Source organism: Danio aesculapii, chromosome 21 (genome assembly GCF_903798145.1).
Source record: "Danio aesculapii chromosome 21, fDanAes4.1, whole genome shotgun sequence".
NCBI lineage: Eukaryota > Metazoa > Chordata > Actinopteri > Cypriniformes > Danionidae > Danio > Danio aesculapii.
The window spans coordinates 39532316-39556246 of NC_079455.1; the positions used below are offsets into that span (position 1 = coordinate 39532316).

General features: G+C 35.2%; 2 protein-coding genes across 3 annotated transcripts in view; both read right to left on the bottom strand.

Moving 5' to 3' along the window:
* rexo4 (REX4 homolog, 3'-5' exonuclease) overlaps positions 1 to 12145 on the bottom strand; it is a 16821-nt gene extending 4676 nt beyond the window's left edge. The window contains exons 1-7 of the mRNA XM_056447102.1: positions 11645 to 12145; positions 9516 to 9835; positions 7939 to 8091; positions 7666 to 7859; positions 2541 to 2629; positions 969 to 1043; positions 811 to 885 (exon numbers count right to left, since the gene is read on the bottom strand). Of these exons, the coding sequence (XP_056303077.1) occupies positions 811 to 885; positions 969 to 1043; positions 2541 to 2629; positions 7666 to 7859; positions 7939 to 8091; positions 9516 to 9835; positions 11645 to 11863 (1125 nt within the window). The 5' untranslated portion in view covers positions 11864 to 12145. The remainder of the gene's footprint in view (positions 1 to 810; positions 886 to 968; positions 1044 to 2540; positions 2630 to 7665; positions 7860 to 7938; positions 8092 to 9515; positions 9836 to 11644) is intronic.
* Positions 12146 to 16586: 4441 nt separating this feature from the next.
* prodha (proline dehydrogenase (oxidase) 1a) overlaps positions 16587 to 23931 on the bottom strand; it is a 39259-nt gene continuing 31914 nt past the window's right edge. For both annotated transcript variants that reach the window (XM_056446277.1, XM_056446276.1), the window contains 4 exons: positions 22327 to 22502; positions 21742 to 21840; positions 20321 to 20409; positions 16587 to 18293 (listed from right to left, as the gene is read on the bottom strand). In XM_056446277.1, coding sequence (XP_056302252.1) covers positions 18103 to 18293; positions 20321 to 20409; positions 21742 to 21840; positions 22327 to 22502 — 555 coding nt within the window. In that variant the 3' untranslated portion in view covers positions 16587 to 18102. The remainder of the gene's footprint in view (positions 18294 to 20320; positions 20410 to 21741; positions 21841 to 22326; positions 22503 to 23931) is intronic.

A 23931-nucleotide genomic window follows, 5' to 3' on the forward strand; every position in this document is an offset into this window, starting at 1 on the left:
GTTCAACAAGGCACCTTATGGCAAGAATCTCTCAGAAGACATGTACTAACATGTACTGTGACATACTGAGGCAGTTCCCTTAGGTAACTGGGCTGCAGAGCAGTGTTCTAGCATGATAATGACCCCAAACACACCTCTAAGATGACCACTGGCTTGCTAAAGAGGCTGAGGGTAAAGGTGATGGACTGGCCAAGCATGTCTCCAGACCTAAACCCCATAGAACACCTCTGGGACATGCTGAAAAGGAAGCTGGAGAAGCATAAGGTGTCAATTGTCCACCACCACCATTATATTGTTATGGAGGAGTGCAGGAGAATTCCAGTGGCAACCTGTGAAGCTCTGGTCAACTCCATGCCCAAGAGAATTAAAACCGTGCTAGAAAATTATGGTGGCCACACAAAATATTGACATTTCACATTTTTACTTAGGGGTGTACTCACTTTTGTTGCCAGGGGTTCAGCTATTATTGGCTGTATTTTTAGTTATTTTAAGAGCACAAAAAACTTACACTGCTAAACGAACTTTACAGTGACTACTTTTCATTGTGTCAAAGAGTCTTTTTTGCACTGTTGTCCTATGAAAAGATATAAATAAATATTTGCAGAAATGTGAGGGGTGTACTCACTTTTGTGACATACTGTATATATATATATATATATATATATATATATATATATATATATATATATATATATATATATATATATATATATATATATATATATATATATATATATATATATATGTATATATCAGGCGACCCCTCATAAATAAGTGACTGAATATTTATAGACTGGTGTGAAGACTTACAGACGAATGTTCACCCTGCTGAACTTGAACATTGAGAATCTGTTTGCATAAATTCCTCAATGCAGGACGAGAGCTCTGAAGAAACAACAACAACATTTAAAGCCGTTATTTAAATTTAGCATGGTATATCTTCATTGTTTAGGTGATTCTGCTCATACCTTTACTTTCTGCTTGAATGGTTTGTATCTCTGTGTGTCTCTGATCATTTTCTTGGGATGATCCAACAGCAGAATCTAGAAACGAGACAAAGGGGTTTCAAATAAATCATAGACTGGTTCAAAATAGTTCATATTAATGCTATATCAGCACTGAAGGCTAACATTATGACCAATCATATGACAGGAATACAAGTTACAGAAATGCAAAACAGAAGCCAAACAAGCAGATGAACAAAAAGGGATTAAAATTAATAATGGGTTTGATCATAAAATCATAAATCAAATCATAAAAATCACATTAAACTATTGAGTATTTCATTAAACAAACTTTCTACTTGAATAACAATGAGGGTGGTGGAAACAAAATATACACTCAGACCACTTTATTAGGTACACCTTACTAGCACCAGGTTGGACGCCCTTTTGCTTTTAAAACTGCCTTGATCCTTCCGTGGCGTAGATTCAACAAGGTACTGGAAATTTTCCTCAGAGATTTTGCTCCATATTGACATGACAGCATTACACAGTTCCTGCAGATTTGTCGGCTGCACATCCTTGATGCCAATCTCCCGTTCCACCACATCCCAAAGGTGCTCTATTAAATTTGAGCTCTGGTGACTGTGGAGGCCATTTGAGTACAGTGAACTCATTGTCATGTTCAAGACACCAGTCAGAGATGATTCACGCTTTATGATGGGATGCGTAATCCTGTTGGAAGAAGCCATCAGAAGATTGGCACACTGTGGTCATAAAGAGATGGACATGGTCAGCAACAATACTCAGGTAGGCTGTGGCGTTGACACGATTCTCACTTGGTACTAATGGGCCCAAAGTGTGCCAAGAAAATATCCCCCACACCATTACACCACCACCACTAGCCTGAACCGTTGATACAAGGCAGGGTAGATCAATGCTTTCATGTTGTTGGTGCCAAATTCTAACCCTACCATGTAAATATCGCAGCAGAAATGGAGACTCATCAGACCAGGCAACACTTTTCTAATCTTCTATTGTGCAGTTTTGGTGAGCCTGTGTGAATTGTAGCCTCAGTTTCCTGTTCTTAGCTGACAGGAGTGGCACCCGGTGTGGTCTTCTGCTGCTGTAGCCCATCTGCCTCAAGGTTGGACGTGTTGTGTTCAGAGATGTTCTTCTGCAGACCTCAGTTGTTACGAGTGGTTATTTGAGTTACTGTTGGTGTGTGAACATCCCAGTAGATCAGCAGTTTCTGAAATACCAGCCCATCTGGCACCAACAATCACGCCACGTGCAAAGTTACTTAAATGACCTTTCTTCCCCATTCTGAAGCTCTGTTTGAACTGCAGCAGATCGTCTTGAGCATGTTGACATGTCTAAATGCATTGAGTTGCTGCCATGTGATTGGCTGATTAGAAATTTGTGTTACCAAGAAGTTGGACCGGTGAACCTAATAAAGCGGCCGGTGAGTATATTTTAAAGGTCACCAACTCTTGCCATTTTAACCATTTATTAAAAAGAGTTGTAACTAAACTGAACCAAAGTTGTCATATGAACTATTTTAGTTCACTTATGATTCTGACAGGAAGCGTACTGTACCTTTAAGTCATTGTGAATGGCGTGTCCCACTAAAATCCTTCCTTTAAGAATCTGAGCCACTTCCTTCTGCACTGTCTTGATGTCCTCACCTGTGCATCACATCAGAAGCATTCAAATACAGCGCACAATCTCAAATGAAGACAGGTTTGGGTTTTACATTTTAGGTGGGGGAAAAATGCTGTCAAAATTGTGTTGTCAATTTAAAACTATGGGGGTGTTGAACTGAGATGTTAAAACAAAACGGCAGAAAATACAGTTTAAATTGTGCTATAAATAGGCAAGTAAAATTTGCAATAAGCAAACTCAATTTAAAAAAACAAAAACTTGAAAACTGTGAAAAAATTCAGGGTTGTTTGTGTTACAAAACTGTAATTCTGAAAGAAAAATAGTCAGATATAAATGCAAAATTGCAGCAACCACGGTATGAACTGCAATTTCATGAAGAAAACAAAACAGAATTGTGATGTTAATTTAAAACAGCAGACAATATAGTTTGATTTGTGCTATAAACATGACAATTTGTACAATAAGTTCAATTTGCAATGTGTCAACTTACTTTTAGAAAAACAAACAAACTCATATTTGTGAAAAACACTGTCATAGTTGTGTTACAAAACTATAACTCTTTTGAAAAACAGTCTGAATTGCCAGATATTAATGCAAAATTGCAACAAATAGTTAAAATTGTTCTATAAACCTGCTAGTTAGCTGAATTATGTTCATTCAACACAGCAGAAAATAGAGTTTAAATTGTGCTATAAATATGCAAGTCCAAATTGCAATGAGCTAACTCAATATTGGGAAATACAAAAACCTAAAAATTTCAGAACTGTGAAAAATTCAGTCATGTTTGTGTTACAAAACTGCAATTCTGAAGGAAAATAGTCTAAATTGTGATGTAAATTCAAAACTGCAGACAATATAGTGTGAATTGTGCTATAATAACATGAGAAATAAGTTCAATTTGCAATGCGCCGACTCACTTTTGGAAAAACAAACTCATAATTGTGAAAAATTGTCATATTTTGTGTTGCAAAATTACTCTAACTCTGGAGAAAAGTCTGAATTACCACATATAAATGCAAAATTACAATAAATACAGTTAAAATAGTGGCTACTTCTGTTTTAAGAAAAAACTAAATTAGGTTAATTCAAAATGGCAGAAAATAGAGTTAAATTTGTGTTATTAACATGCGATGTTGTGCATAAAACCTTATTTCTGTGCATAAAATCCTAATAACAATGTTTTATTTCAATTTAGAAAAACAAAAATTATGAAAAATAGAGTCAGAACTGTGTTATGAACTTATAATTCTGGAGGCGAAATCAAAATTGCAAGATATAAATGCAGAAATGTAGCAAATACGGTTAGAATTGTGCTATAAATTTCAATTTCTGAATAAAAAAACAACAGAACAACAGTTCTGTCTGGTTCTCGAATCTGATCAGCTGATAGCCGTGCGATATTCTGCAATATATCTTCTGCGATATAACAGCACTCGTACAGCCTCCTCACCCTTGTACATTTACATTTACATTTAGTCATTTAGCAGACGCTTTTATCCAAAGCGCCTCACAAATGAGGACAAAATTGTATATTACTCCGCCCACATAGAGCAGATCAATAAACTCACTACAGTTTGACAAATATTGCTGCTGTTGGACAACATCATGTAGGCGAGAATGTGGTTGTTTAGATTGCAGCTATGTAGTTTATTTATAAGGATAGTGCCTATTTTAAATATTTATAATTTCTGACATTCAGCGCCTCAGCATTTACAAGCCTGTCATCCTGAGCAGAGCAAAGACAGTAGAGGTTCCACCACAAGATGGTGACAGAGACCGCATAATTAGCCAAACCACAGCTGATCAAATCCTTATAAGGCAGGTAAGTGACTTTCAAAGTCGATCTCTCTCTTTTGTATGTTGTAATGCTGTATTTATACCATAGTTATCTAGTAGTTTGCACTTTGCGTGGGCTTTTTCGGGGGTAATTATTGTGATCTCCAGATTGCAACAGAGAAATCTCTGTAGACTGATGACATTTTATGCTGTTCAGCCTTATAATCTTAAAATGTGAACAAAAATCACCTGTTTCATCATCACTTTAAACATTACACTAGAGAACATTTTAAACACTAGCTCTAAAGTGACGTTGGTGAAGTAGCATCGGTTTCTGCTGTTCTGATGTCAGCTGCAGATGTGAATGAAGGGTGGAAAAAAGTAGTTCCTCATAAGGGTTTTTGAGAGACACCATGTTTGATTTTCTATTTTATATATGATTATGCCAGCGAACTGTTGTATAAACACAATATCACTCGAGTAGCAGTGTGATATAGCTGTATATCATCACTGATGGGACACTAAGGCACTCGAGCCAACGCACACCTCCCACCAGTGCCAATACACAGCCATATCGCACTGTTACTCATGTAATATTGCTCATATGTACAGTTGAAGTCTGAATGATTCGCCCTCCTCTGAATTTTTTTATTTTTTAAGTATTTCCCAAATTATGTTCAACAGAGGAGGGAATTTTTCACAGTATTTCCTATAATATGTTTTCTTCTGGAGAAAGTCTTATTTGTTTTATTTTGGCTAGAATAAAAGCAGTTTATTTATTTATTTATTTATTTATTATTTATTGTCACATCAGCAACTTATGGCTATTTCATGGCTAAATGGATATATAAATAGTTACATAATAAAAACATATTCGTATTACAATAAAAAGTTATTTAGACAAATATATATGACTAAATAAAATTCACACAAAAATATATTCAAAGTTAAATATGATTTTTCAGTTCAATGTTTGATAAATAATTTAAGATTCTTCCTGGTGGTACCTTTTTAACAATGTTTGTAGAAAAAGATCCAAAGAAAATCGGCACACTGCCACTTTAGCTCTCAAAGAAATTTTTAATGTCACAACGTTTCGACCAACATGGTCTTCATCAGGTAAAGAATTACAAATGGAAGTACTCAAGAAATAGTGAAACAACTCTACACAGCACCTGCAGTCAATCATCACAATCAGACAGACTTTTATTAGAGAGGGAAGCGTTTTTCATTTACACACGTAATACTTTATCCCCGAGAGGATTAAATTTGGATTTTGATTTAAAATCCTTTTTGTAAGTGTATTTATATTCTATACTGTTATATACTAAATATGTGTACACAATTGTTTCCCCCTATGCCTTGTGGTTGATTGATGTGATTTTGTGCAGGTGTGATGCGCTAGATTTATATATTGAATACTCTAAAATTTGGATTTGGATTTTAAATCTTTTTTGTAATAGTATGTATGCATCTCATATTGTCATATATATATATTATTGTATGTAAACGCTCCTGTTTGTTGGCTGATTGTGATGATTGACTGCAGGTGCTGTGTAGAGTTGTTTCACTATTTCTTGAGTACTTCCCTGCTGAAAAATCCAGCTTAAACCAGCCTAGGCTGGTTGGCTGGTTTTAGCTGGTCGACCAGCCTGGTTTTAGAGGGGTTTTGGCCATTTCCAGCCTGGTCTTAGCTGGTCAGGCTGGAAAATGACCAGCTAAATCCAGCTAAAACCAGCTTGACCAGCCAAAACCAGTTATGTCCAGTTTAAACCAGGCTGGTCAAGTTGATTTTAGCTGGATTTAGCTGGTCATTTTCCAGCCTGACCAGCTAAGACCAGGCTGGAAATGACTGGAAACCAGTCTGGAAATGGCCAAAACCCCTCTAAATCCAGGCTGGTCGACCAGGTAAAACCAGCCAACCAGCCTAGGCTGGTTTAAGCTGGATTTTTCAGTAGGGTTCCATTTGTAATTCTTTACCTGATGAAGACCATGTTGGTCGAAACGTTGTGACATTAAAAATTTCTTTGAGAGCTAAAGTGGCAGTGTGCCGATTTTCTTTGGATCTTTTTCTACAAATGTTTGTTTTTGATCGAGCGCCTGTCTTTGAGATTTTCTGATGTGTGCACACTTCTGTTTTTTACCTTTTTATAAATGTCCATCAAAGTACTCTCCTTAAAAAATGTCTAATGATATTCAAACTTCCACATTCCAACAAAATATGTTTCATGGTAAGAGCAGCCTGGCAGTAATTCCATTAGGGTTGTGCTTCGTTATTCAATGAATACAAATGAGTCAACCTAGAACGTTCAATTCGACATCTAGTATAGACAGTTTGATCATGCCTGGTCTCAAAGTTATTTATTTATTTTCGGGTTAATTCCATGTAATTTATTATTTATGCAGTTGTCCCATTCTCTTTGCCGTGTTTCGTTTATATACAAACTAATTGTAGGTTTCAAATTTACGATCAATATCATTAGCCCCCTTAAGCAGTATATATTTTTTCGATTGTCTACAGCAGTGTTTCCCAACCCTGTTCCTGAAGGCACACCAACAGTACACATTTTCAATGTTTCCCTAATCAAACACACCTGAATCACCTAATTGGAACATAAGAAGAGACTCCAAAACCTGAAGTTAATTAGTCAGATAAGGGAGACATCCAAAATATGTACTGTTGGTGTGCCCCCAGGAAAAGGGTTGGTAAACACTGGTCTACAGTACCCTAACTTAACGCAGCCTAGTTAATGCAGCACGGTGGCGCAGTGGGTAGCACCCTCGCCTCACAGCAAAAAGGTTGCTGGTTTGAGCCTCGGCTGGGTCAGTTGGAATTTCTGTGTGGAGTTGTTCACCCCGTGTTTGCATTGGTTTCCCTCAGGTGCTCCAAAGACATGTGATACAGGTGAATTGGGTAGGCTAAATTTTCCGTAGTGTATGAGTGTGAATGAAAGTCTATGGGTGTTTCCCAGTGATGGGTTGCAGCTGGTAGGGCATGCGCTGAGTAAAACATATGCTGGATAAGTTGGCGGTTCATTCCGCTGTGGCGACCTCAGATTAACAAAGGGACTAAGCCGAAAAGAAAATGAGTGCCTAATTAACCTAGCCTTTAAATGTCACTTTAAGCTGTTAAAATAAATCAGTTATTAGAAGTTACTAAGAAAACTATTATGATTAGAAATCTTCTTTGCTTTAAACAGAATTTGGGGAAAAACATACAGGGGGGCTAATAATTCTGACTTCAGTATATAACTGTAAGTATTTCTATTAGTAAAGTTCTGACCATTCTTGATGTCGTCCGGTCTGATGCCGCTAACTGCCGTCCGGTAGTCCGTAACCTTCTCCGTGGGCTTGACGTATTTATCATAGATGCATTTCCCGAAGTGGTTGACGAGGGAGACTCGAGCTAAAATACTGTCCTCTCCGTTATATCCAACACCCACCATCTCGCAGTCCATCGCAACCGCACGAGTCACGCTGAAAACCACAAAATAAATCGTTGTGACATCACTTCCTGTTAGCAATGACAGCAGCAAGTGTTGTCATGTTCACTCACCCCTCAAAAGCATGCTCTTTCACCAGCATCTTCTCTGTGTTTTTTGGATCGCACTTCGTTAATCCGCAGCGTTTCCGCATGATGTCTGCAGCTTCAGTCCCTAAAGCGGACTCGATGTCATCAGGGTCCACGTCGTCAAACCAGAGGTCCGGCCTAAGGGAAAACAGGGTTAAACATTAAAAAAAAAAAAACAAAGCAGCTTTTTTTTTTTTTTTGAAAATGCATTGGCTATTTTTTAACTTCTCCCATTGAACGCTGTGTTTATATGCAAAGAACGTTTCAGAGTTTTCAATTTATTGCCATATCAGCTTCTCTGTCTTTTTTCCCCAGCGTATTTCTTCAGATTAAACATCAGTTATTAAATAAATTAATGTAGATTTTCTTCTTTAAATTTATTTTGTTTATTTCTTGCAATAGCCTTTTAGCTTGCTCCACATATTTTCAATTAGATCTCATATTTCATATGACTAATCACATCTCTGGAGTTCATATCTCTAATTTTGACTTTAGCTTTAGTACAGAACAGTTTTTTTTTTCATTTTGCCAGGGAACAAATTGTAAACAAAAAAATAAACAATAGCAACTTTTTCCATCACAATTCTGACTTTTATATTAGAATCGCAAGTTTATTTCTCACAATTTAGATTTTCTTCCTTTTTCCTGAGTTTTTTATTTATTGAAGTTTAGATTAGTAAATTTCTTAGTTTAGCAAAGAAATTTAATGGAAAATTTTGGATTATTGATAGTATATTCTGACTTTTCACAGAAGTTATATATATATATATATATATATATATATATATATATATATATATATATATATAAATAATTTTGACTAGCTCAAACATGTTTTTTCTTTGACTAAACTTTTTTGTTGAAATAAACTTTATTTATTGCAATACAGTTTTTTGTTGGCATCACAGATAAAAATAAATAAATAAAAAAAGAAGAATGTGGTTTCATCACAAAATTCTGACCTTTCTCAGAACTGAGAGTATAAATCTCTAATTTTGACTTTAACTTAAAAATTCTTCTGTCCGGCAACATAAAAAAAAAAATTTCCATCACATTTTTGTCTGAAATTTAAATCTTGCAATGCTGTTTTTTTTTCTCCACCACAGAATGGAGTTGTTTTACACACATTATATATACACACATTATATATATATATATATATATATATATATATATATATATATATATATATATATATATATATATATATATATATATATATATATATATATACACACACACATTTCTAAGTTGACTTCTGTGTTTTCTGTGTTAAATAAAAAAATTATAGCAATTAATATAATAAAACTGTCTAAATCTTGCAATTTATGATTTTTATTCTTACAACTATTATAAATAATAAAAATATAAAATTACAGAAATATTAGTCAATAAATCATACAATAAAATAAATGTAATCTGACTTGTGATGGTATAAACTGTAATTGTGGGGGAAAAGGTCATACGAAATTTATTACATTTTCCTTCCAAAGCAAAAGAATATCATTAAACTGAATTCATAAAAACAGATACAGCAAAGAACGTAATTAAACTGCACATACTCTGCGGTTTTCTTTTTCTCCTCCTCCTCCTCAGCTTTTCTCTTTTTGCTCATCCCTTTCTCATTTCCATCCTTGTTTTTCCTCTTCTCTGCTTTGAACTGTTTGTGTCCACTTTGCTCTTTTCCATTCGTCAGCTCTCCATGTTTTTTCACCCGTTTAGATTTCTCAGATTCAGCTTTGACAGTCTCTTTGGCTTTTCTGAAGGGTTTCTCAGGTTTTTGAGACTCTTTGGAAGACGACGGCATCTGCTTTCCTTTAACATTTGCATCTTTGATCTGTTTTGTGCCTTTGTTCTTCTTTTCAGGATTTGGAGGAAGAGTCTACAAACACACACACACACACACACACACACACACACACACACACACACACACACACACACACACACGGTAAAAACAGACAATATATTATATAGAAATCATTCAGAAAACCTCATGCATGTGGTTATTAGACATATGGAATTAAACTTTGCTGTTGCAATCTTTATCATTATCATCCCCATCATATATTTTTATCTAACACCATGTCAGCAACAATGGTATTTACATATATTTGTTTTTGCAATCTTCTATTGTGTAATTTTGGTGAGCCTGTGTGAATTATAGCCTCAGTTTCCTGTACTTAGCTGACAGGAGTGGCACCCGGTGTGGTCTTCTGCTGCTGTAGCCCATCCGCCTCAAGGTTGGACGAGTTGCGTGTTCAGAGATGCTCTTCTGCAGACTTCGGTTGTATCGAGTGCTTATTTGAGTTACTGTTGCCTTTCTATCAGCTGGAACCAGTCTGGCCATTCTCCTCTGACCTCTGGCATCAACAAAGCATTTGTGCCCGCAGAACTGCCGCTCACTGGATATTTTCTCTTTTTAGAACATTCTCAGTAAATTCTAGAGATGGTTGTGCATGAAAATCCCAGTAGATCAGCAGTTTCTGAAATACTCAGAGCAGCCTGTCTGGCACCAACAACCATGCCATAATTTAAAGTAACTTAAATGACCTTTCTTCCTCATTCTAGTGCTCGGTTTGAACTGCAGCAGATCGTCTTGACCATTTCTAAATGCACTGAGTTGCTGCCATGGGATTGACTGATTAGAAATTTGCATTAACAAGCAGTTGGACAGGTGTACCTAATAAAGTGGCCGGTGAGTATTTATTTATCTAATATATATATATATATATATATATATATATATATATATATATATATATATATATATAGTTATGTTAATGTTAGTTTAAAAAAACATAACTGCACTGTATTATATATTACCCCCATTAAATAAAAGTTATGATTAGTGATTAGTTATTAATGAGTTAAATTAAATATTAAGCATCAAATAAGATAATAGAAAATTACCTGTTATTTAAAAATTAAAAATTATTTAGAAATTACCAAAAACTAAAATAAGAAATGCAAAACTAATCTACTGATCAGTGTCTTTATTATTTTGCCAGAAATATTTGTGGCCTAAAATGATGACTTTAAAAAAATAATGGAATTATTTGTTTCAATTATTGTGCTTTGCTTTGAAAATACACAAAGACATCTTATAAAATGTTCCTTTTTTAATCTTAAGAGCCATAAGACTGGAGAAACTGAGTAATGAAGACTCAATAAAGACTCATTAATGGAGTCTTATTGTAAAATGTTAATGAACAAGAGGCCTATAAAGAATTATTCAACTCATCTTTATTTCTATAAACCTTTTACAGTGTTAATTGTGTCAAAGCAACTTAACACAGAAGTTGTAGTAAACTGAAACTGTGTCAGTCCAGTTTTCAGAGTTGAAGTGAAGTTCAGTTCAGTGTGGTTTAATTTTCGCTGCTGAAAGTCCAAACACTGAAGAGCAAATCCATCAATGCGCAGCTCCACAAGATCCAAATCGCCCTCATTTGCCCAAATTAACGTGAAAATGTTTATCTCCTGTGAATAACACTATTATGTTGAATGTTCTTTATAAAGGCATTAAAGAGGTTTAAATAACACTATATTATTCACTGTACTATGAATATAAAGTGTCCACAACAACAAACATGCCTGTCAATTATATCACGATATACTGCATTATTGAATACAAAACACGACTAATTGTGTCATACAGGGATTTTACCATAGTAAACTCGAACCCTCTTACCTGCAGTAACTTTCTCCAGTTGCATGAATAGTCTTGGCCATCTGTAGGCGGCATAATGAATGGGTTTGCAGCTTTTGGTTTCTGCGTTTCCTTCTTTTTAGCTGGTTCTGTGGCGAAGAACCACGCATCTCCCTTATACTTCTTTTTGTTGTAAGTTGTCTTCGACTGTTCATTAGTTTTAACCCTGTCAGCCTGTTTCTTCAGCTTAACTTTTGACATCGTACTGCCTTTTATCTATGTAACCTGAATAAAAAACACTGAAGTGCTGTTCAGCTTCTTGTTATTACCGAACGTTACTGGCGTTAATAACATCCATACGCTGATTGTATGTTAATTCGTTGATGTCAAGCGTTAGCGCTAATACACAACCTGCATTTTAACGCGAAAAAAGCAAATGCGCATAAAAGAAATATATTAACTTAAAACTGTTCAAGTCAAAGATAAGAACTAGCTAAATCTGCACCATGAGACAACCATGCTGAAGGAACTTTCTGTTTTGTGTGTTTTCTAAATATGCTCCGTGCGAGAACGGTGTACGGATTTACGTTCCGCTCTGTTTTTTTGTCCGGTGATGTTACTATTATTATAAATATGTAATATGCTTTATATCATAATTTATACAGTATTGGTCAAAAATTCGAAAACATTAATATTAGTTATTATTTCAGACAAAAGGCTTCCGATTACCATCCTGATTATGATCTGTTATATGGTTTATCAATGTGCATACTGTTTACAGAGACCTTGATAATCGGTCTTTGTCAGTCACGTGCGTTTGTTGTGTGTGACATCACACCTATATTTGTGAAAATTGTAATAAACTTTACTGTAAACGTTACAATCCGCGATGAACAGAAACTTTAATAAGTACATTTCTCTCAAGTGAGATATTTTTAAACCTGGCTAATGCCTTTCACTTACAATGTTTGTTTTGCTAGGGTACATTGTTAGCGTTAAAGTGAACAGTTAATTCGTGTAACGTTAGGTGAATCCACTGTAAAAAAAAACTGTTAGGGTCAAAAACATCTTGCTTACTAAGCTTAATTTGCTCTGGTGGCGCAGTGGTTAGCACTCTCTCAGCAAGAAGGTCGCTGGTTTGAGTCCCGACTGGGCCAGTTGGCATTTATGTGTGAAGTTTGTATGTTCTCCCCGTGTTGGCGTGGGTTTTCTCCGGCATGCGCTATAGATGAATTGGCCATAGTGTATGTGTGAATGAGTGTGTATGTTTCCCAGTACTGGGTTGCAGCTGGAGGGGCATCCACTGTGTAAAACTTGATAAGTTGTCGGTTCATTCCGTTGTGACGACCCCTGATGTATAAAGAGACTAAGAAAAAATAAAAAAGGAATGCTCTGGTGCTTCTCTGATGACGTCAATTTGACAGCTTGGGCGTAAAATATGCTTAGCCACGCCCCTCCAATTCTGTTAGTTTGCTGTGCAAAGGCTGCGTGAGTGAAAGATGAGAGAACCGAACAGCCCGCTCACTACTCAATATTCCGTTTCAGTTGGATAAATGGTATAACACTGAAGTAAAAGCAGAGTTCTTTAGTTCATTGGTAAGTCTTTGGAAAATCTTCTGTAGCAACTTTGAATAATTTAAATATTTCTTCACAATATTCCTGTTTTTAGCACATTTTTTGATTAATTTAATGCAGCTTTGGTGAGTGTAAAAGACACAAAACATGAACAAATCCTAATGTTTCCAAACTCCTGAATAGGAAAGTTTTGAAGAAATCAAGCCACTTCCTCAGGTATTAACATGAGTTTGTTTAATTTTTGAAAAAACATGTTTGCGTATTCAAACTTGTTCTGATATATTACAATAGCAAACACACCTAAAAATAACTAGTACTTACCATTTAAACTACCATGTAATAATCGTTGGTCTCAAGAATCTTCTTGACGATTGATGTCTTGTTTCCTTCAAGAAATAAAGCTGGTTATTTGTTATGTCTAAAAATTGCATAACTAGGCCTGTTATTACAAGGCCCAGTGGCGTAGCGGACGGGGCCACAGGGCAAGCACCGAGGGGAATGTGATCGGTATGTGGTCTAACGTATGCAGTCTAAAGTGTTTAAATATGAGCATAACCCATGTTAGCCCCCCTACCCCCCACAGAGCGTGAAGTCCGTGACCGTCAGGCCCCCACTGAGCATGATTTCCGCGTCCCTCAGACCCCCCCCCCCCCCCCCCCCCCCCCCCCCCTCAGTAGTCCATGCAGGGGACCCCCCGCATTTTGCGCTACGCCACTGACTAGGACTTACATTATTACTAGGCCTGTCGCGGTCTGTACAATATATTTCACCAAAATTTATTGCGATAAATGATATTGTAATTTTTTTTGGAGGTTTTTCACCTTCATTATAAGACACTAGATATTTCAGGCAGGAAAGCATTGGGAGCAAAGAGAGAAGAAGGATCGGTAAAGAACCTTGAGCTTGGAATCAAACTCGGGTCGCCTTGAGCACATCAGTGCTTTACGTCAGCCCACACTACCACTAAACTACTAGCACAGACACAATATTGTCATTTTAAGACCATTTTATGTGACTCATTAAGGCAGTATAATTAAAGAATGACAATATAATAGCATCATAATGCAAGTATGCTCTTTCAAACAACACATGACATTTAATTATTGAGAATCTTTCATTTAATTATAGTAATTTTAACAATTGAATCAGGCATTTGAATCAGAATGTGAAAACATCTTAAACACATCAATAATAATAATAAATGTTATGAAAAAGCAACATTTTTAAAGGGGTGGTCCACTACGATATCATATTAAATGATGATATCAAAAATACATCTGAGATCACAAGTGCTTCAGGTTACATGCATTCACCGCGCATACACCCTGTGCAGCGAAGGGGCGTGGCCAGAGGCGCTGTAATGTTACAGCAGAGAAAGCTAAAATGGCGTCCAAACGCTTCTATTTCCACAGAGCCTGTTCTGTTTCTGTATTTGGGCTTTCAAAGGACACGACACAAAGAGAGAAGTGCTTACAGTTGAATTTGAATTACGTTTCAGAGAATTATTAAAATATATATAGTTAGCATTTGACAAAGGACAGCTTCCAGAATCTCTCCCAGTTCAGTGCTGGATTCGGCTAAAAACTCCTCCAACCATAATAGACTAAGCTGTGGATTGTGAGCCACAACCTGTAAGTATTTTTATGTTGTAGTGAGGACGTGAACAAGGATGTAAGCAACGGGAAATGCTGTTTGGCACCGCTAACAATTTAGCTACTGTACAACTCTAAATATCAGTCAAACTGCTGTAAACACCCACAATCTTCACCAGCGCTGCAGCGTCTCTCTATGCGGATGTTTTCCTTGTGTTTACATCTCATATAATGAACTCTCAAAAGATATGTGAATGCTTTATTTTACTTGCACATGCATATTCCGAATATATATGAAAGACACTTGTCAGATTTTATTTAAGAGAGCAGGCGTAAGGTCCAGCTGTGTCCTCTGCATTTTCTAATATATATTAATATATATTAGCAATATATATTACATACATTAAGTCAATATATTGATCATTGCGACAGTCCTATACATCACTATACATAAAAAACTCAATAAACAGTCCCACATTTTTGTAAGAAACATAATTTTTATTATTAAAGATGTCTATATACAGTGATCTATATATTCACTTATTAAGTTAGAAACAAAACTAGTGCAAAAGTGTCTAAAAATCACCGTAGCGAGAAAACTGCGCTGTCATTATTTCAATATTAACATAATAAAAGCAGAAAATATCTCAAACAACTGAAAGATTCACATGCACACTTCATCCACACTTATTTTCAAACCCAAACGGGAATGCAAGCACTTTCTTTAAGGGGTAAAAACAAACAAACATGAATTTACATTGGATAATAATAGAATATTCAATAGCAAAAAATGTCAACGTAGGCTCATTCTGAAAACGTAGACCTATATACGTTTCTGGAGATCGCAAACTATGTAGCCAGAAGCACGTATAGCTGCATTTTATCTTTAAAACGAATGCTACGAGGTGGTATGACGGCGTTCTTTTTCGTGCTTACCAGCTGACCGATTACCTCCATATTTGACAGCTTTCCGGCTGTTACCAGTTTGATCAGTAGCTCGCCATGTACGTCAGTGGACTTGGGGCGCAGAGCGGAGTTGCCCACGACGACGGGGTTTTAGTCCAGCAAAGAACGTTTCCAGAAAGAGATAAGAAAAAAACTAAAGGCAAAAAATAAAATAAACAAATAAATAACAGGGTAAGAATGTGGTAAAATCTGAAAACGTGGTAAAAATCAGACAAGGGCTTTTCTTTTTTTTGATTGTTTTTGAAAATACTGTCGGTTGGGTTTAGGGAAGGGGGTGGGCAGGTCAATCTGTGCTTTTGAAAACACTATTGGTTGAGTTTAGGGAAGGAAGGATGAGGGTGAGTCAGCCGATCGGTCAGTCAGTCAGCAGTTGCCTCTGGAGGATTTACGTGAGAACAGCAGGCTCGAATGACACTCACGAGAGAAATTTAAGATCTGAAAAATGTGTACATATAGCGGCCTCTGGGATTCTTGAAAACAAAAACTGCAAAAAAACGTAGCTCCTGGGACGTATTTGGTGCTCACCTGAAATGTATATAGAGGTACGTAAATAGAATGAGCCTATAGGATCATACTATCAACTATTAAATGCGTACAAAAATAACTTGTTGACAGTATGACAAAAATCCATGTGCATCAGAAATAATCAGTTTAGACTAGAATACTATATTATTATATATATATATATATAATATATTATACACACACACACACACATAGATATATATACATATATATATATATATATATATATATATATATATATATATATATATATATATATATATATATATATATATATATATATACATATACATATATACACATATATATATATATATATATGTGTGTGTGTGTGTGTGTATGTGTGTGTGTATATATAAACAAAATGCAAAAGTATCATGCAGTGAGGTTTTAACCAGTAATATGTTACCTTTTTGCATTGTTATCTCAGAAATAAATACAGATATTTTTGGTGATTAAAAATGGAAACTGATATTAGTAATTTGACACAGCAGCACTTGTGTGTCTGGGACAGTATTCAATAATCTGAATGCTGTAACGCAGTAAGAGTTGCATAGTAATATAATAATACAAACATAAGAAATGGCCCAGTGAGTCGGAGTTACAGTGGAATGATTTAGAGCGGATTTAAAGACAACATGAAAGCAAAACTCTTCTTATTTTCAGCTGTAAAACTTTCTCAGACTTTCTCTGGATCTGACGTGTCTAATCTGTTCATAACTTAACATGCCCCATCCAAAGTCATCTTCTGTAACTATATCAACTATCGAATGCCACTCGCGATGTATTTGTATTTCTTTACATATACATTATTTGTAAATGTATTTTATATACTATACATACATCGAAATACATACTGAAATATCTAAAATATCAAATGGGAATTTCTTTAAATATTAGTTTTCTTCCGATGATGGGTTATTAGGAATATAGTTAAAATCTTTTGCTTTTCATCAGATAATCAAGTAAAGTAAAATAATAGAATAAATATTCATTGCTTTTTTCAAATGTTTGGGTTTCATTGCATGAAGGCTAAATAAATAAAAATAAATAAAAACAAGATAAATATCTGTATCGTTTTTGATTTTCAGCATTTAAAAGGTATCATGTACGTGAAACTAAATCAATTTTAACAGTCCTTTTTCATTAGATAATTGGTTATATTAAATGAAATAAAAATTTACGTTTGCCTTTTTTGTGGATATTTTCCAGTACAATTTCACACTGAATTGTCCTCGTCACACCATAGTAAGAACTAAAATACGTTACGAATTCGATTTCATGTTGTCTTTAGCTCTAGTTCATTTACAGCCACTGACGCAACGCAGACACTTATAAATTGTCTATTTTGTGTTGACTTCTCCCACATGCTTGTGCTCTAGGAAGGCAAAGTATCCATGTTATAAATACAGCAGATGTTCGTGTGTGTGTGTGTGTACTTGTTTTGGTGGTTTACACAGGTTTCCTGTAAGGGATGGGTTTAGGAGTAGGGCCATATAATCAGCATTTTAACAGTATGAAATACATTAAGCCTATGGAGAGTCCTCATAAACCACCAATACCAACATGTGTGTGTTTCAGTATACAGATCTGTTCACTTGTGTGTGTTTTTCAGTACACATGTCTATAAAGCAGTCTGATGCTCATTTGTGTACGTGTGTGTTCAGTGAACAGCTGTGTTCATTCGTGTGTGTCTGTGTGTTTCAGTACACAGGTGTGTAAGGCAGTTTTATGTCCATTCATGTGTGTGTGTGTGTGTGTATTTCAGTACACAGGTGTGTATAGGAGTCTGATGTTCATGTGTGTGAGTATAGGAGTCTGATGTTCATGTGTGTGTGTGGTTCAGTACACAGGTGTGTATAGCAGCTGTCCGCTGAAGAGTCTGCGCTTGATCTCCTTCCACAGCAGGCTTCGTTCTCTCTGCGAGCCCTTCATGAATCCACGGTTCTCCTGTGCGCGGCGGGACAGGTACGGGATCACCTCATTCACCGGCCCGTACGGCACATACTTGTACACCGGAAAACCAGCCTGACCTGTGAACAAAAACACACACACACATACTTCATTATAAGAAATTCAAAGGGATAGTTCACCTAGTCCACCCTACTATGGATGTCAATAACTGTATTTGCTTTCAAATATGCAGGAAAAAAACTAAAATCTTGCATAAAACATTTGGGATTGTTTTATAACGTATTGAGCCAAATGGTTAAATATTACTTATTGGGCCAAAATCGTGTTCACAGCAGATTTCACAACTCAAGCTACAATTAAAGGGACACAGTGTTCGTATTAGCTCTACTGTAAAAGATCTGGGGGTTATACTGGAAGGTAGAGGTCTGCACTTTCTAAATAAAACCCAGTAGAGGTCAATAACTGGTGTAATTTGAACAGGAGCAGGCGGTCTAACAATATATTTCTCCCGAGTCCCGATGTTATGTATAACAGTCCTCAGAGCGGGCTTTACATGGCAGAGCAAAGTGAAGATGCGCTGTCCTTAAAGGAAATTCAGCTTGCATTAGAAAACGGTCAGTTTACTGTTAGGAAACCCACATCTTGCAAGGTGTATGGGAGTCTTTTTTATACGTCATAGATGCAAATGGAAAAAAATAGCCTTTGTGCGATGTGAAAATACCTCAAAGTTTTACTTGTAGCAGTTACAAAACTGGAACCTCAGGTTTAAGGCGTGTCATGTCTTATCACAAAGAGGCAAACAAAATGGACATTTAGCCTACAATCCTTGCACACCCTACAGTTTTATCTGTTCTCTGCTCTCTTTTGGTAGTACCCAATTTAAACGTGAGATTTCGCAAACCAGATCTAAATTTAGCGGGAATGGTCAGGTCGGGTAGGAAATTATCTAAGCAGGTAGCCGGTGAACAAAGACGGTGCGGAATAAAACTTTGCAGAAGAGGGCCTAGACAACAACTTGACTTCTGAAAACCATATCTCCCATGTCACAAAACAGCCTTTTTTATCAGAGAAATATCGCTGACCTAAGAAACATGCTATCTATCTCAGATGCAGAAAAACTAGTTCATGCTTTTATGACATCTAGAATAGACTACTGTAATGCTCTGTTCACTCGTTGCCAAGCATCCTCTATTAATAAACATCAGTTAGGGCAATAAAATAATGCAATAATGTGCACCTTTTGTAAAGCTGCTTAGAAACAATAATTATTATAAAAAGCACGATACAAATAAACGTGAATTAAAATTAAAGCAGCGTTTCTATCCAACTAGAACAAAACCATCTTGCGGCAAATATCAAAAATCTAAAGTTTGCTGCAGTAGAAGTCACTGTGGGTCTTTTTTCTTCTGTAATAAATGAGTTGCGTCTCAGAAGATGATACGCAATGAACGTGTGGTTTTGGACATGTGAAATGCCCTGTTTAGATGCTCAGGACAGTTCTGGAGGTAATAATAATTAATAATAATAATAATAATAATAATAATAATACTGAACCACTGTGATGACAGACTTTGGCTGAGGGATTGTAGAAAGACCAAAACATTTCAAATGTTTTACAATGTGCTCAAAACGCTGGTTTGTCCATTAATGATGTGTTAAAACAAAATCAAATGAGTTTTTCGATGCACATGCTGGAATTTATTCTGTACATGTTTTTCTATCATAGTTTATGCACATTTTTATTTATCAGATAAAAAATGTGTCCTACTCAGGTGTACAAATACACTTTTTTAAGCTCATTTTTAAGATTTACCTGCATCTTGTCATTTCTATTAAGCATTTTTATGCAATACTCCAACATGCGCATAAAAATAGTAGGAAAAAACATAGCGAAAGACTTCCATAGTGTTTTTCATATCCTTCTATGGAAGTCGATGGCTGTTTCTTCCAGCATTCTTCAGTATATCTGCTACTGTGTTCAACAGAAGAAAGTAAGTAACTTAAACAGGTTTAAAACAAGTGGAGGATGAGAAAACAATAGCAGAATCTCTTTAAAACATGTCATTTTTTAAACTTTAGGATTATTTGTAGCCAGTGGAGCATCAGAGCATCTATAACACCATCTGTTGGTTTTCTCTGCACTCACCAAGAGGGAAACTGATCTGGTCACACATTCCCAGCAGCTGCCCAAAGTAAACCTTATTCTCAGTGGGAGAGAGATTCATCTCGTTCATCCTGTACAGAAAACACACACACAAACGCACGCACACACACACACACAGACACTTTTTAATAAGAAATTTAAAGGGATAGTTTACCTAGTCCACCCTACTATGGATGTCAATAACTGTAACAGTTCAAACCCAAATCAAACCCATGTTTTGGCTTTTGTGCTGACTAATCTAATGTATATCTGCAAATATCTTATTGTATAGCATCCTACAAAGAGTATTAATTTAAAGGCAAAATCTGTAAGGGGTGTGCCCATTGAAGATAAAATCAAATAAAATATAATAACATTTTTAAAAATAAGGGCGACACGGTGGCTCAGTGGTTAGCACTGTCACCTCACAGCAAGAAGGTCCCCTTTTTCGCACAAAATGCAGCATTTTCCAATAGTGTTTTGTCTCCCTGACTTCTCCAGTGTGAGAAAAACAATCCCACGTTAGATTATTTAGTTTTGGCTTTGTTACGGACTAATCTAATGTCCAGTGTTCAGCATAATTCAGTACACCCCATTTTAAAAATAAATATTTTACTCAATTTCTCAGTGAATTAGGTAATATATTTTGGTGGATTTGAACAAAAAGAATTTATTAAATGGATATATTTATTCAAATAATATTTTAGTCACAGAACATCTTTAAAAATAAAAATATAATACATTTAAACTCAAAATATTGCAAAAAAACAAACAAACCAAAAACTACAAAATTTCAACTAAATGTTACATATTTTTTGTTTCTGTTGATTTTTGCTAAGGTATTTTGTTAGATTAGCTCCAGATTTGGCTCCACAAATATAATAAAGTAAATATTAATATAAGAAAATATTAATTCAAAGGCAAAATCTTTAAGTGGTGTACTTATTCATGCAAAATAAGATAAAATTCAATTCAATTAAAAAAATAAAATAAAACAAGATAAAAATGTCATCAAACAAATAATTTCAACACTATAAATCCAATAACTAGCTAACTAAATATATAAATCCAACACTGTTTAGTCTCTAGACTTACTTCACATATAAGGTTATTGAATAGTATTCTAAAGAAAGTATCAATTTAAATGCAAAATCTTCAAAGGTTGTACTTATTTTTTATAAAATAAAATAAAATAAAAATGTAATTAAATAAAAAACTCATTAAATAAATAATTTAAACACTGAAAATCCAAAACCTTATTGTACAGTATCCTACAGAAAGTATTAATCGTTAAAGAGTGTACTTATTTATGTAAAATAAAAATAATATAATTAAACAAAATACAAATGCAATGAAATAAATAATTTCAACATCGTAAATCAAATAAATAATTGAATCCAACACTGTTTAGTCTCCAGACTCACTTCTCCAGTGTGAATTTGACTGTGTCCTCATTGTGAGACGCCACCATGACGTTTGCCATCCGGTTGTGATTGATCTCCTCCAGAATGTACTCCAGACACCTTACAAATACAGATAATGCTTAATTAAAGCTTCTAGGGCTCCATCAGTAACTGAGACAGAAGAATAAAAGACATTAATCTCAAAATATGTGCAGCAACAAGTCAAAACATTCCCTGCGCAATGTGTTCGCAAACATTTATACCGCATGACGCACATTAGTGATTGACAATGATGGGCAAAAACATGCATGGCCCAGGTAAACAGGCGTGTTTTGTACTGAAAGCAAGGTATTCAATTCAGACAAGAGAGAGAAACTGAATTAAATGGTACATTGTGTTATTAAAATGTCTGACAAATGAGAAGAGTTCGTTCTTAGGTAATACTATTTGTGCTCAAATAAAATAAAATAAAATGTATAATATATATTGAATGCTTTTCTTTGGAGTGTGATAATAATAATAATATATTATATTTATTAATAATATAATATAAGCACCACGCCGCCCTCTGGCTTATATTATTATGGTTTAATTTATTACTCTTACTTGTGGTACATGTTGTTGGTGGCCTCGTAGTCAGGGTTGATGGGGTCTTCGTAGCCGATCTCCTCCGCTCTGGATCTCTCCTGACACATGTATGCTCCTCTGACCAGCTTAGCGCCGAAATACCAGCCCTCGCGTCGCGACAGTTCCACGTCCACAGACACGTTATCATACGCCTCCTGAAAAAACACACACACACATTATTAAGCCCGTTGTGAGATTCAACACACAAGTGATGTAAAGTAACGGCTTACGAATACTCAAACTACTGTAATCTAGTACTTTTTCTCAGGAACTGTACTGTACCATGTAGTCTTTTAAAATGTGTAATTTTGCTAGTACTGTACATGTACTTTATATAAATATGCTGCTTTATGTTTATTTTTTCTTGTCTACAGTGATTGGCTATGTGGAATAATCACTCCTGTGCTTTCTGTCCAATCAAATCGCGCATAAAAAAATTGCATATATACAAAACCAGAAGCAAAATCATTACCAATGACCGAGAGACATGGGCTGAATGACACATCTGATATTGAGACTTAGATTTTCTGCAATATATATATATATATATATATATATATATATATATATATATATATATTCCGATATTAACACAATTTTAACGATTGAATATCTCTATTTTACTTTTTTTAATGGGGATTTCAGTTACAGCCCTACTGAAAAAAACAGCTTAAACCAGCCTAGGCTGGTTGGCTGGTTTTAGCTGGTTGACCAGCCTGGTTTTAGAGGGGTTTTAACCATTTCCAGCCTGGTCTTAGCTAGTCAGGCTGGAAAATGACCAGCTAAAACCAGCTAAAACCAGCTTGACCAGCCTGGTTTAAGCTGGACATAGCTGGTTTTGGCTGGGCTCCCAGCCTGACTAGGCTGGTCAAGCTGGTTTTAGCTGGTCATTTCCCAGCCTGACCAGTTAAGACCAGGAAAACCCCCTCTAAAACCAGCCTGGTTGACCAGCTTAAACCAGCCAACCAGCCTAGGCATGTTTAAGCAGTTTTTTTCAGTAGGGCTGTACCTGAAATCCCCATTAAAAAAAGTAAAATAGAGATATTCAATCGTTTAAATTGTGTTAATATCGGAATATATATATATATATATATATATATATATTTATATATATATATATATATATATATATATATATATATATATATTTATATTTATATATATATATATATATATATATATATATATATATATTCCGATATTAACACAATATATATATGAATAAATATATATATAAATAAATAAAATGAATAATCAAATGTAAAATAACACTGTATAGTAATGATTGTACAAATAATTAAATCAAATGACTCTTTGTTACACCTCTAAACATCATAATTTATTGTGTCCGAATTTATTGTTATTGTGTTTATTTTAACTGACTTGAAATGTGTACAGTCACAGGCTTTAAAAACCGATGAAAAAGATCAACTTTACAGTCACTGAAATATGTTGAAAAAAGCTTACTATTAAAATCCTACGAGTTTTGTCCAAATATATAACATTTCTGAAATCAGGATGCATTTACTAGACACGTAAAAATGAGTTTTTCTCTTAAACAAGCAAAATAATCTTGTTTTGGTT